A 15647-nucleotide genomic window follows, 5' to 3' on the forward strand; every position below is an offset into this window, starting at 1 on the left:
GATCTCAGCTTCTTACTGAGGCTGGTAAGGGAGTTTTTTTGCATCCTGGGATTTTCCTCTTTTCTGCAACAGTGTCTTCCTTTTGTTGTAAAGTTTGTTTATGGCAGGGGACCAACAGATTGGCTTCCTTTTTTGAAGGAGAGTGTCTTGGTTCTGTTTGGGATGGCACAATTCATGTATGAGTGGATGTGCTCATACAGTGCCTCAGTGTAGGATTTACAGTTGAACTTTCAGTTCCCGTCTGCATGGGTGTCATGAAGTTTGTCACTTCTGACTTGAGTAGCATGAAGTTGGCTTTGGTGAAGGTTGGCTTTGGTGAAGGTTGTTACTGGGGGGTGCGGGAGGGATGTGGATATCAAGGGTGATTAGCTTATGGTCATACCTGACCAATGAGTGGGTGACCATAGGTGTAGAGCATCGATTTCCCATGTTGGTAATGACCAGGTCTAGGATATTGAAGCCCCTGGTGGGACTATGGATTAGTTGATCCAGGGCATTGGAATTTATGAATTCCAAGAACCGTTGGGCACAAGGGAGCCCGCAGGATTTTTTGCAGGGGGGTGCAAACCCAGAGCCCCACCCACATATCTCACCCCGCCCCCTGCCAACACAGCCCCGCCCAAGTCCACCCACCCCAAGCCCCGCCCACACAGCCATTCCAGTGTCCCATTACTTTGCTATTTCTCCCCATTTACTGTAGACACTGTTCAAATCTGTGTGCATACTGTGTTATGCTTTAGTTCTACAATGATTACAGGCAGTTGGATTTAATTTACAACTTTTATTTCAAACATTATAGCCCAAACACTGAGACATTTACTAAACCTAAACAAAGCAATAGTCTTACAATGAAAACAGACTTGGCATTAAAGCTTCTGTACTTTTGAAACTCACATTCAATGAAACGGCATTGAAACCCACATTCAAATAAAATGCATCTGGCCAGTGGCAGGTTATTTACCTTTGAACTGTTTAAGCAATAGGCTCCTTGCACACCGTTAGGGCCATGCAAAAGTTACTTGATTTACCTGATTGTATTAATTATAATATATAATTGAATTATATCCCTTGTATTATACAGCAGCACTTGTTTGAGTGACTCTGCTGAAGTAAAAGTAATCTGAATAATTCCACATTAAAGATATCTGAAACTAATGAAGATGTTGTTGCTAGAAAACTGTATATTTCAGTGTTTCATCTAGAAATTCAGTGCCTGCTGCCGTCAAAGAATAAATTGCCTATGTTAAATTAAAAAAATGGTAAGCTGGTATATTGCAATAGAAAATGGATGACAAGCTGAAAAACAGGTTCATAGTTATTAGGCATCTCATCCAAAGGAGGACATCCTGAGGACTGCAGCATACAAATGTATATGCTGTAGGAATAGAACCTCAAGCCTTTACATTAAGATGCAAGTATTCTACTTGTGGTGCTACTAACATAGCTTTAAAACTTTATACCACAATAGAGATACCATTTGCTAAACAAAACAGTTGCACATTGTAAATAGACTTGGCATGAGCAGCAGTGAACTTCGCTTCCTTAAAACTCACAGTTCCTTGAAAATGCACTTGAAAATTCCACCTGCTAACTCTAACTTGGGCATTTCACTTTCTCTCTTACAAAGATACCACACCCCTCAAGGCCTCACCCTTAGTGCAAGAAATCTTGACAAAGCCTAAAATAAATAGGGACAGATTATAAATATGGCTCTCAGAAACTTAGAAAATTGCAAGAGTAACAGGATTTGTGTTAGTATGCATTTTCTAAATGACATGACATCTAAAACTGAAATCTCATTATTTAGCAACTTCAAAGAGGAATATGGGGCAAAAATCTGGACAGCTGAGGGGTATGCTACCTCCCTCTTATACACACACCAAATAATTCTGGTCAGACTTGAATTAGTTCTGGGAAGGTTGCACTGAACGGCACCGTGCTTGATCTGAAGTGGGTGAAATCCTGGTAGCTAGTGATTGCAGCTCAGCAATGTGGAGCATTAAAGCATTTTTAGCAGAGCATTGTTTCATCACTACCTATTGTGTTTGCACATAAGCTGTAGTTATTTCAAACATTTGCCTTTTTTTTATTACTACAGAGTACATTTACTCACCAGAGCTATTGTGTTTTGACTTCAGTGTGGAGCTAGTTGTTGCAGGGCTTGGCTTTTAAGTAAGGTAGCAATGCTTATTTACCATATACCATTAAAGCCACCCAGCTACAAGTGTACTAACACACAGACACTGCTATAAGACACTGGTCTCCAACAAATGTAATGAGCTTCTGAAAACGCTGTAATCCTGTCCTTTTATTTCAAATACTGTCATATGCATTTCAACACCCAAGGCTTATACATTATCTAGCTATGTAAATATTCTCTGCATGGCAACAACGAAAAGGCTTTCAATGCTGGCAATTCTTCAACAATATGCTTACTAAAGCTTACTTGCATCTTACAATGTCCGACAAGCATACTTGCATCTTACAATCTCCGACAAGCTTACCTGATGTTCATTAAACCATGGCTACTTAAACAGAGCAACAGGACACTGATAGCATGCAGTTCCTGAATAATAAGCATAAATCAACAGTATAAAAATCGGATAGAAAACCAGAACATTTTGCAAAATCAAGGACAGATGAAAAGCCACAGTCGTATTTGTGATCTACCTTGGATGGGGGAATACTCTGCACACTTACTGCATAACTGCTTCTTGCCTTCCTTGGACACATCCCGAGCCACTACAATGGGGGCTGGGGTGCAATAAGTATGTCATAATTTGAAATGTCTCTGGCTGACTGTGATGACTCTGACACTCCTCTCAACTTCAGAGCAAGAAATCTGGACAAAGCCATACATAAAACTAGAAGTGGGACACAGGCCCAAAAATAAGGCCAATTTTTAAATATTGCTCTTATTAACTTAATAGAACAGGTAGATCTTGCATTAGTACAAATTTTCTGAAGGGTATAAAATCTGAAACTCAAATGTTATTATTTTCTAACTTCAATCTTTAATGACTTGCCACTAATTTGCCAGAAACCACAATTTTATGAAAAACAGACCAAAATGTGACGCAAAAATACCTGTCAAAAAGGGACACCTTTTTAATATTAACAGTTAACTTGAAGCAGCTAACAAAATAAGAGCATCCACATGCATTTCTGAAATAAAGGTAATCTATAACTGATCATTACAGTTATAATTGTAAACCCTCCATATTTTCTTCCAAAATTGCCATTTTGGAGGAGGGATTATTAGGGGAGAGCAACATTTTGAGCCAGAATTTGGGACAATTGAGATGTTTGGATATTCCCAATCTACAAAGTGATTTGCATGTACCTCTCAACCTCTTAATGCAGGAAATCTGAACAAAACCAAATATATTGGGGAACATACAAACACTACTAAAAATTGATCTTGTATAAACTTAGACAGTCTTGCATTAGCATGCATTTTTCTGAAGGTTATGACATCTGAAACTCAGTGTCTGTCATTTAATGGCTTCATTCCTAAATGATTTGCTAGAAAACCACAAATTTTATGAGGAACAAACCAAAAATAAGCAGCAAATATCTATTAATTCTGCAAAGATATGGACAACTGAGAGGTATAGTTCAACCGGGGCTGTCCGAGTTTGATACCCCCCCCCTCACAAAATCATGGTCAAATGGAGCCTCCCCCCCTGCAGCCATTCCAATGTCCCATTCCTTGGTTATTTTGCCCCATTTACCATAAACACTAATGTGCATACTGCTTTACTTCTCCGATCATTTAGGATTTCATTTGAAAGTTTTATTTTGCATTTTACAGAACAAACCCTAATACATATCTGTTAAAGCAATGCAGTCTCAATGAAAATAGACTAACATTAAAACTTCTCTGCCCTTGAAACTCACATGCATTAAAACAGCACTGAAACCCACTTTCAGAGAGAATACATTTTGCCAATTGCAAATATTAACTCTGGGCTGTCTTCAAAATCATAGGACCCTCGAACATAACATACACATGCTCTTTGATACACCTTCCTGACTATTACATTATATTCCTTGTACAATACAGTAAGGTTGTTAAAGGGCATTTTAAATTTATTGTTTTGAAAATTTTTCCAGTAAACAAAGAAACAAAATGCATCCACCAATGACAAAATTGCCTAATTCAGAACATTTCCATCATAAAAAGTCTACTCAAGTCCACCAGTATCAGTAAAAATATACACAATCTCTGTAGTAAAATCCACATTGAAGAAATTTGTAACTAATAGAGGTTGCTGCTAGCAAACACTTTATATGTCATTGTTTAATCTACAAATAAAGTGCCTGTTACCCTTGAAGAATAAATTGCCTTTGTTGCATGCACTAAAAAAATGAAAAGCTAGTAATACCGCAATAGAGAATGGATAGCAAACTGTTAACAGGTTCATAGTTACTAGGTATCTTTGCCAAAAGGACTGCAGCATCCACCCCTTTACAACACAATACAGCATCAGCAATGCATTTACCTACTGTGGGAGTAGAACCCACAGCCTTCAGCATCTAAAGCAAGTACACTATCTGTTGTGCTATTAACAATGCAAGCAGACTAAACATAAGCAGCACTAAACTTTTGCTCCCCTGCAGCTCTCAGCTCCTTGTAAAATCTACTCGACACTCAGCTGTATCTCTGAACTTTGCAGCACAAGAAATCTGGAAAAAGCCGAAATTTATTGGGGGGGGGGCAAAAGGCCAAAAACCATTGCTTGTATAATGTTTGAAAGTTGCTAGAATAAAATGCTGCGTTACCACCATACATTTCACTGCTACGTCTTGAACCCAGGGGACCCCGTGCAAAACAGACAAAGCGACATACCACTACGCCAAATCAGCTGTTTTGTGAAAGAGGAAGACTGAAACTTTACCATTTAGTGAATTCAGTTCTCACCATAGCACAGCTGTCAACCTTAGCACAAAAGACCTGAACAAAGCCAATAATGGGTGACTACAACCACCAAACATTCAGTGAATTCAGTTCTCACCATAGCTCTCAACTCTCTTAGCAAATAACACCCGGACAAAGCCAGTAATGAGAGAATATAGCCCCCAAACATTTTCAGTGAAATCAGTTCTTACCATAGCTCTCAACATTAGCAAAAAAACTGGATGAAGCCAATAAATACCTGGATGAGGCCAATAAATACCTGAACAAAGCCAATACTGGGTTAATACAGCCCCCAAACATATTCAGTGAATTCAATCCTTACCATAACTCTCAACCCTAGCACAAAACCTGGATGACGCCAATAATGGGGGGAATACAGTCCCAAACACAGGGATACATTTCAAATATTCATCTTGTCCACTTAGAAAATTGCTAGAATAAAAACTTGCTTTTGTTACCATACACTTTTTGAAGAATATGAAGTCCGATATTGAAATGTGCCCATTTTTTTAACATTTATTAACCAAGAAAATCTGACTTTGAAAAAAAAAAAGCAAATTTTTTTAGCAGAGGCCCAGGGAGAAACACTCCAGACAGCCAAGAATAAAACCAGATAACATTTAGCTGTCAGGCAACAAGGACACAAATGCAGAAACCACAGATTTTATGAGGAACAGAAAAAGTATGAGGGAAAATCCTGCAACGTTTTTACAAATGGTGGTGGGTAGGGAATTCAGGCTCTTGCCACTTGGGCACAAGGTTCAAGCCTTATTCTCTACCCACCACCATGTACACCTGGGGCATTACACACACACACACACACACCCCTACAAGTGTCCCATCTTCCGTTCCCGCTTACTATTCCGTTTCACACACAGCCTCACAATGTTTCACAGCACTGAAATGTCCTATTCTGGTTTCATCCAGTACAAAATAATATCATCTGCATGTAATGCCAACTTTTCTTGGTTATCACACCAATTATATCCTTGCATTTTTGAGACCCTTATTTTCTTTGTCATTGGTTCTAAATATAACACAAATAACCAAAGGGAAGAGAGGCACCCCTACCTGGTTCCTCTGCTCAAACAAAACTTATCAGAGTGGAACCCCCTGCTTTAATTTTTGCCTCCAATCCCTCATATAGCCTCATAATCAACCTTATTATCTTATCAGGGAATGCGAACGCTTCCATTGCCCTGCTCATAAGATCCCTGCTTACTCTGCCGAATGCTTCTTCTGCACCAAGACCTACCAACAACAGCAGTGTTTTCTTACAATCTGCTTCCCTCTGGATCATGGTTGTTCTGTTAATGTTGTCAAATCTTTGCCTGTCCTCCACAAAACCACAGTGGTCCATATCTATCATTTTTTCATTACTTTTGCCATTCTTACAGCCATTATAGATATAAACACTATAATCATGGTTTAGAATTAAAATGTGTCTGTATGAAACTAGATCTGATGTTTTTTTATCATCTTGAGGTATTACAGTCATCACTGCTTTCTTCCAGGATGCTGGTGCTTCTTTACCTTTAAAATGACTCTTAAAAACTTCCATATCTGTATCACTTTCTTCCCTTATCTTATCCCTTACAGCAAAAACACTATTGCAAGTACTAAGGCAGGTACCATAATTATGGAAATAATAATAATAATCCCCACCACAGAACGAAGTATCACCCTCTCTCTCTCTCTCTCTCTCTCTCTACATCCAGCCTGTTAGTGACCTATGCTACTTCATTAACGCAAGAAATTTCTTTGAAAATAGCACTGTCGATGTTACTCTCGTGTCATTCTGTAAATGCCCTCCACCACTAGTAAGACTAAAAAAATTAAATGCTCCTGAATTAGCATTTCACTTGCATGAAAGGGTTAAATGCATGAATAACTTATGAACTAAAATAATAAACATAATAACAATAATACAACTTTTAACTAGTTTTTTCTCATGCATACTGATTTTACTCTTCCAGACACCGGTGATGAGCTCAATGTCTGCTTTCCTAACAGTATGCCTTCATTTTTCTGTTATCTGCAGATCATTTAGTCACGACACATTGTCTGCACCTGAGGAAATCTCAGCATGTGCATGATGAAAAAATAAGTTATGGGACACTGGAGCACCTGACTGCATGAAATGATGGATGCCAGGACCTGCCGGACAAAAGTTACAGTTTTTAAGTAGGTAACACATGCATCATTTGTCAGGTTCCTGCATTCAAATGAGGAAGATGGCTAGTTTTGTTTAATTTGTCAGCTATCTGTAGAAACTGGTAGAATAAAAGAAATATTAAACAAGGAGCATCATACTATCCTAACGGAAAAGATCAAACTGCTATGAAAACTTTCATCCTTTGCTGCACTTACATCTACAGTAAACTCTCAGTTAACCGGAAATCTCTTCCGTTTCACACACACACACACCTACCTACCTGAAAGTGTCCCATCTTCCGTTCCCGCTTACTATTCCGTTTCAGGTCCCATCTTCCATTCCCGCTCGAATAATCCGTCTGCAAACTCCTCTCCCTGAAAGTGTCCCATCTTCTATTCCCGCTCTCAAACCTTTAAATCATTGCATGAGCGACAGCGATGATGTCAGCACGCCCGCGACTGGACAGTTAGCACAGACTTCTTAAAGAAGAACGCACATACAAAAAAAAAAAAAGTTTTTTTAAATGATCTAGTCAGCCGATTCCAGGGGGGTGCAAGTGCACCCCCTTGCACCTGCCTGCGGGCGCCCTTGGTTGGGCAAAGGTGTTGGTACACGAGTAGTTTTCCCAGTTAATGGCAGGGTAGTTTAAATCACCCAGTGTTAGGGTGTTTGGTTGTATCTTAATATTTTCCAGTATGTTTAGAAAGGTGTAGTGAGAATCTTGGAGCATGGTGGGGGATCTGTAAGCAGGCTACAATTTGGATTGCTGTCTTGCCTAGTGTTAGCTGCACCTGTAGAATTTCAGATGCATTGTGTCAGGCAACTAGCCTGGAGGTGGATCCTTGGTGAATATGGACACTCCTCTGCCTTTAGTGTTTCGGTCCTGCTTTGGTGACCGAAAGGTGTGGTAAGAGTTGTAGCCTGGTATTGCAGGGGTGCTGTCTGGAGCCTTGAACCAGGTCTCAGTTACTGCACAGATAACAATGTTCTCCATTTTTAGGAGTGCCTCAAGAGAGTGCATTTTGAGGTTTAGACTTCTAGCACTACCTTCAGATTTTGCATGCTTGTACCTGTCACAGTGATGGTTTTGTCCTTTGAACTTTGCCTAAAAAAGGCACTATATGGGGTGGGGCAAGAGCCTTAGCCAGTAACCTGAATCCCAGGGCCGACAGTTGCAGACCATCTCTGGCAAAGCATCTGTTAGAAAAAAAGTAATGGTTTTGTGTATGTAATTCTTATGGACAGTATATAGTTTTGTTTTATTTTGCTTCAGATTGTTGAACTATTGTTGGAATAAGTAAAATCAAGTAAAAACTAAAAAAAAAAAAAAAGAAAATGAAAATACTATGACTTGTTACAGAAGGAATTTCCAGAAGCTGTAGCTGTTCCTCCAGTTGTCAGCTTTGGAGGATATGTGTGTGTTACTGCCTGCAGTTTTCCTGATAGTCAGCCAGCTACTCCTAAAAAGTCAGTGATACAGTGATTCGAGTTTATTTGTTTTCTTTAACCTTCATTCATTTGTATGTGCCTTCTGTGCGGAGTCTGCATGTCCTCCCTGTGGTCGCGTGGGTTTCCTGTGGGTGCTCCAGTTTCCTCCCACATCCCAAAGACATGCTGTAATGGGAATGGACACGCTAAATTGGCCCTAGGTGTGAGTGCGCATGTGTGTGCTTTCTGTGGAAGGTTGGGCGCCGGGCTGGCAACTCGACACCATAAAACTCCACTGCCAATCATGAGCGGACAGCTGATCTGCTGTGGCGACCCCTAACCAGGAAAAAGCCAAAAGAAGAAGAAGAAGAACCTTCATTCATTTTTATGTATTGGTCCCAGTTTTGCTATTTATTTAAGAGTTAGACTGCATTTGCCTTCCTTCAACAACTTGGCTCTGTTTTATTTCAAGTATGCATTTTACCGCTTCAGAACACTGGGCAGTTCTTTAGATTTCCATTTTCTTGTGATGTATTTGTTGCTACCAAAAAAAAAAAAAATGCTCACATCAAAGCTTTAGTAGCTTTGGGAGCATGCTATTCGGTCTGGCTGGTGAGTACATGGATGACGCTATTTTCATTCAAAAATTCTAAAATGTTTCATTTTATTACTATACTTGGGTGCTGAGCAGATGCTCTATCACTGTTCCATAGTACTTTCAGAACTTAATAGTTTCTCCCAACCATTTTTTATGTGGTCTTCCTGGCACTTTTAGATTTTACGGAGATACTTGTAGGCCCTGGCTATTATTTTGTTTGTGGATGCTAAGGGGGTTATGTGTCCACTTAAAAATGTTACCAAGTCAGGCATTTTATCCATCCTTTGTCATTGTTTGTATTCAGCTACTAGTCCTTGGATGGTTGGAGATCTATATATAGAAAACCAACAGCAGCAAATGGTGAAACAAACCACACGAGCAGGATAACAGGAAAGAGCTTTATTCCGGTACCTCGGCCCACTGGCCTTCAAAGGAATGAACAAACAATGCACTAGAAACCACATATATACTAGTGCATAGTAATTAAACAATTATATCATTAAATAATTAAATAGTTAATAAAGAGAATCAGCAACAGGACATGAAATGAGTGAACCCACACCATTTTAAATAACCACTAATAATATATATTATAAAGGTAACAATATTATTAGATGTTTAAATTCACTTCCAAATTTAAACCTCGAGGTTTTAAAGTATTATATTTCAAAATAAATCTGCTCTCCAATTTTAATAGACTTTGTAAAAAATTGCCTCCTGAAAATACATTTGGTTTAGCCAAGGCACAGAAAAATAATGATTCAACTGACCCATTATGCATCCTATAAAAGTGATCAAATATTGGACTGTCTGTTCTAGCATTACGTACATCACCAATATGTTCTAGTACACGAATTTTAAGTTGACGTTTAGTCTGGCCAATATAGTATTTAGGCAAAGGACAATCACAACCTAATATATAAACAACACCACAAGAGCAACAATTAAATCTATTCTCAGCAAGATATTTCACCCCATTAATATTGTTTCCTGATAAATTTCTAACTTTTGCACATATTTTACATTTTCCACATTGAAACATTCCAGGTTCTTGAATTGAATCAGGTATAGACATAGTGCTAGATAAATGTCTAGGTTTAAGTATTTCTTTTAGATTTTGATATCTACCAAAAGAAAAAGAGACAGACCTTGGGAAGAGGTGCCCAAATTCTTCATTATTACAAATAATTGGAGATCTGTAGTCACCAACTGGAAAGCATTTTTCGCCTCTTGTATGCTCAAGATTCTGTCTGCCCTTAATTGTTCCTAAAAGTATACTTCCATGTCTTTGACTGTTTCTGTCCATTCAGTTATACCCATCCCGATTTGGGGTGTTTCTTTTCCCCACTGTCGTAGCTGGTGTTGAATGTCCTGTTATGTATAACCTCTAAATCATACCTATCCATATTTGTGGTGTTTCTTTTCCCCATTTTCTTAGCTGGTTGTTAATATCCTGTTGAGTATGATCTCTAATTACACCCATTCTGATTTGGGGTGTTTCTTTTCCCCACTTTCTTTGCTGGTTGTTTAATGTGAGGAAGTAACACAGCTCGTAGTGTACTCAGGTTGTCAAATCCCAAATCAGTACTGTGTATCTACAGGATACCAGAAGTTAAGAAAGTTTTTAATGTTCACAAAACTCAGTCAGACACCAACAATTACGAAAATAAAAAGCAATAATACACAGTTCGGTTAAGGACTTTCATCCCTGTCAGTTTTACAAATGGGACTTCATCAGATCCATTAGTAAATTGTAAAACAAGCATTAATGTACCTAGTTTGAATTGGTTAAACCAGTTTACACTGCCTTATAAAATTTTGAAGTGGTATGTCTAGAACCATTTAAAATATAAGTTGAGCAGCATGTTATATCATTTTAAGAATGCCCTTTGAACATTGCAAAGACAATTATACATTCAATCTAAAAAATATATTTAGAGTTTTAAAAAAGTCATGCAACCAAATTAACAAAAATGTTAAAAATTGTTAAATACCAGTAAATATGTAAAACATATCTGTTTAAAAGAATGGGACAACTTCCTATTAATCAGTATCAAAAACCTATAAAAATGAACATAATCTTCCCTTACAAATTATTTTTATATTTTAAATCAATTGGTCTAATTTTCAATATAGGTGCGATGTATCTGCATTCATTCAAACCAGGAACTGTTGTGGCATTAAGCCTGAGCTGTCTGATCAACTCTCTTTTCTCCAAAATTGCTCCCTAAGAACCTCCTTCATTTTTAAATGGAACCAACCTCTATGATCCCAAATACAATTTTTAAAAGGAGAATAAAGTAAAGTTTACTTTAATAAGGTATTATTTGCATTCTTCTTACTAATGGCATGATAATGTTCAAGTATACATTCCCAGGTTTTCAGAGACAACCTGGGTACAATTTCTGGTTAAACAACTTGCTCAGGATTACTCAGTAAGCTGAGGGAATCCAACCCTGTGTCACATAAACTACAGCTCGCAGGCTTAACCTCTGCACCATCTGCCAGACAAATGTGTATGTGTGTACTTGTGCCAGAATTGGAGAGGATTCCTGACTGCAAACCACATTATCTGTCCTTAAGGTCTTTTGGTGGAAGATTACTTTTTCAGTGAAAATACTAATTTATGTATTTTTATTATCTATTTTAGGTAACAGTGCTTACCCACTTAAAAAATGGTTGATGACACCAATTGCCAAGCCTGAGTCTCCAGCTGAAGAGAAGTACAACAAGTCACACCACAACACCATTGCCGTGATAAAGCGTACCTTCAGTATCTTGAAGAAGAGGTTCCGCTGCATTGACAAGCCTGGGGGCTCCCTGCAGTACAGCCCACAGAAAGTGTGCCAGATCTTCTTAGCCTGCTGCATTTTGCATAACATTGCATTGGCAAGGAACATTCCAGTAGAAATTGAGGATACTCCATATGACAGTAACTCAGAGGATGAAGACCTCACAGATGTCCTCCAAACCATCACCAATGAAGACTCTAAAGAAGTATTGGCTGTGAGGGCAAAGCTGGTCAAGAATTACTTCTAGCTTGTCATTCTGCTGTGGCAGACTAAAAGCATCTGCATGCTTACTTGAGAGAGAGTGAGAAAGGAACAAAGGAGGGGGGTTATATTTTGTGATGTGGTCATGGAGGAAATTGCAAGATTCTGATCTGGATAATTTAAATTTTCTAGAGAATTTACTAAGAAGACCCCACTTCAGTTGTCTCCTCTTCATTCAATAAATGTATCATCGGAGCACTTTACTGTAGCATTAGCCCTTTCAATGAATAATTCTGACAGATGTTGCAATAACCAGACCAGTCTGGTGGTGTAAAGGGGGCTATATTTTTATTTCATTTTGAGCTGTATGGTTGATAGTTAAAGTAAAACTTTAAATGCATGCAGTGGAGAACTTGGTATCCTATTAGACAGTATTTTCCAGTGGGATGTTTGTCACAGACTTGTATGAATGGCTAGGTGCTCTGATTTCTTTCAGGTCCATAATGATAAGCTGCAAACCTAGTTTGTCACACCTTTTACCCTGAAGGGTATTGGACATTAGACTTTTTCACTATTGACCTGTAACCTTTATCCAATGACTCCAGGTACATATTCTTTCCTAACTAAATGTGGGCACAGACACACTCCAGATGGGCAAAAGCACTTTTTTTCTGAAGAACATTACTACTTTTGTTGAGGTACATTTTGCTTTGTCAAGTTTTATGTTTTACACTTCTGTTTTGCAGATCTGCATTTTTAGCTTAGGGATGCTAGTCTCTTGAAATGGTAAAATGAATTTTGAATTTGTATGTGCTTCTTTAACTGTGCCATAGTGTTCTAGATCATCTGACTGACATTTCACAGTTTAGATTGAAAAGGATTTGAAGGTATGAAGTCATCTCCAGCACCATAAACTAGAATGCACATCATTAATGTGAATTCTGCTGCTTCAAAGCATGCATGTCCATGTGCCCTTTAAGCTACTTTTTAGGGAACATGACAGTGGAGCTTAGTAAGCACAAAATAAGATCTTTCGGGGGGGGGGGGGTGAATCTGTCCATGTTGTGTTTGTCAGAAAATACTCTTATTATTCATGTTCCTTATTCTTTTACATAAGTATGGCATATTCACATAACTTACTCCTTTTAAATAAGGATGCATGCCAGCCTCCTCCGTGTTTGTGGTGGTGTTCATGAAACTTACCACAGTGTGAGAAAATTAAATTCTAGCTATGGAAAGTCATTGTACATATGTGCCATTAAACTAGCTTCAGCATAATTAAATGTATTTTCAAGTATTATATAGTGATAGTGTGCCTATAATAAGGACTGGCAAACAAAACAGATGACATTGATGGAACTTTTATGCAGTTATTTTCTTAGTACAATCATTTGGTTAACTGATGCATTTGAGGGCCATTTTGTTGAATTTTACAAATTTCTCCTGAGATTGCACGACCTCAGAGGATGTTATATTAAGTGAGGAGGGGGTGTTTGTGGAGGTCTAACACATCTCTCCCTCATTGTTTCAGTCTGTTTGTGTAACATAACTTGACACATGGTACCATCCATTTTTTAAAAACTTTAAGCACTTTTTTGTGTTAACTGTTGGACATGGTTTGAAATGAAAGAGTTTTATTTTGGTATGAAGATCCCATGATTCAAGTTTAAAGGGAATTTGGCCATTCTTCCTGTATTATGATTGTAAAAACTGCTTGCAGAATTGCACAGTGCTTTTTCCCTTCTGTGAGTACACTATTAACTGAAAATCATGTCTTAAACAAAGAACAGTTGAGTTTTCTTAGGTTGTGTCCTGTGTGATGAATGTCTTGCTGGAATTTTAAGATGTTATTGGTGATGCAACCAAAGTTGCACTACACTGGACCATGCAGTAATTGCTGACTACAGAACTCCATAAAGCGACTTTGTGAGAGAGTACAGAAACGAGTAAGACTGCAACTTCTGCATTCACATTTCATATCTTGGGATGAATTGCACTGGTGGGTTCATGATCTTTAAAGTGAATCAAGATGCCTTGTTTTCATCCCAGGACAAAAATCAGAAAACAGTATTCTTTAGCACATTTAAATTAGGATGATTTTGCATCTGTTCAGACTTATGACAGTCTGATGAAATCCTCTCTTTAAACAGTCTTGGTAGATATACCTTGAGGGAAGTGTATTACTTTAAAGGAGCCTTGCATTGTTCTGTGTTCATTGATGGGATTTAAACTGTTTCTCATGTAAGGACTTCTGCTTTCAGAAAAGCTGGAGATGGTCATGTTTAACCAGTCAGAAAGCACCGTTTTCTTGGTTTGTTTCATTGTCTTTGTTTTGTTTGTGGTTTGAATGAAGTATTGTAAGGTATTGTAAATGATCTTGACTCTCTCACTTGTAAGCTGTCCACCTTCACTATATTAAAGGGGTACTATCTCCTTCCTGAAATCGCATTTCTGCCTCGGTCCGAAGATCGAACACTGTCGATCACTGAACTAATCCCCTCCCTATTTTTGACATAAGTGCTGATGTCCTAGCAATTCCACCCATGACATAAAGTTACTTTAAAAGGTGTGCAAATCTCTATTCCAGTCATGTTTTGTTCCGTCTAGAAAAAGAGAGTCATAGTTGGCATTCCCTGCCTCACACAGTGCTTCCTATTTTGTACTTGCTTGTTTCAGCGTTCCTTTTGGTAAATATTAATGTAGGCACTTATTTTTTTGGGTTTTATCTGCTTCTACCCGATTGACCGATTAGAGTAAGATCTACTCTCAAAGCTATAAGTATGCCAGGATTTATTAACTTTTCTGCAGAGTGTAGACGGCCTTTTATAATTAGTTAAAATATATTACTTGAGTTCACCTTATAAAATTCTCCTGCTGTAACCCTTTCTAGGGACAGTTACCAGTGCAGCTATGATAAATCACTGTGCGCTCACTTGTTAGGTTGTAAATGCATCAATTCTTCTTGAAACTGCACCGGGAAACAGGAAAGCACGCACATTGAGGGAACCACCATTTATCGTACGGCAGGGTGCCTTTAATACAAAACTGTTTTCGTTTGTCAGTCTTACTATTTATGCATGTAGATTTTTTTATAATTTACTGTGTACTTTTTATTAGTTCCTGCAGGGCATACCATAACACTTATTCCATTACTAGTAGCTCTCATTATTTTACAGTATTCATTCCCTGCAATATAAACTTGTGGTATGCAGGACCGTGCATGAAGTACAGACAGCCTTCGTAAACTGCTGCTTGTCTCTCTTTAGAAGCACTTTAAAATTGAACAGGGCTATAGTGAAGAAACTTTAATACTAGCTATTAACCAACGTGCTTCTTGTTCACAGAGTGCATGCTAACGTTTGATTCTGCACTTTCTATGCATGTACACTGACTACAGGCATTTCTTCTCCAGGCATGTAATCAGAGAAACAGAGAACTTTCATGTACAGCGCTTCAGTTTTATAAGTATTTTTTTTATGTTGGTCACAGAGTAATGTAAGCCAACAGCAGTTACTAATGCTAAAACTACATTACAGAAGGCAACTGCAGCAG

At 38.3% G+C, this 15647-nt stretch overlaps 1 protein-coding gene across 1 annotated transcript in view; it reads left to right on the plus strand.

The window, feature by feature from the left end:
- LOC122809606 (putative nuclease HARBI1) overlaps window positions 1–14538 on the plus strand; it is a 159144-nt gene extending 144606 nt beyond the window's left edge. The window contains exon 2 of the mRNA XM_044081227.1: window positions 11753–14538. Within this exon, the coding sequence (XP_043937162.1) occupies window positions 11753–12141 (389 nt within the window). The 3' untranslated portion in view covers window positions 12142–14538. The remainder of the gene's footprint in view (window positions 1–11752) is intronic.
- Window positions 14539–15647: the final 1109 nt, after the last annotated feature.

This window comes from Protopterus annectens, chromosome 8.part0 (genome assembly GCF_019279795.1).
Source record: "Protopterus annectens isolate FY-2018-M chromosome 8.part0, PAN1.0, whole genome shotgun sequence".
Lineage (NCBI taxonomy): Eukaryota > Metazoa > Chordata > Ceratodontiformes > Protopteridae > Protopterus > Protopterus annectens.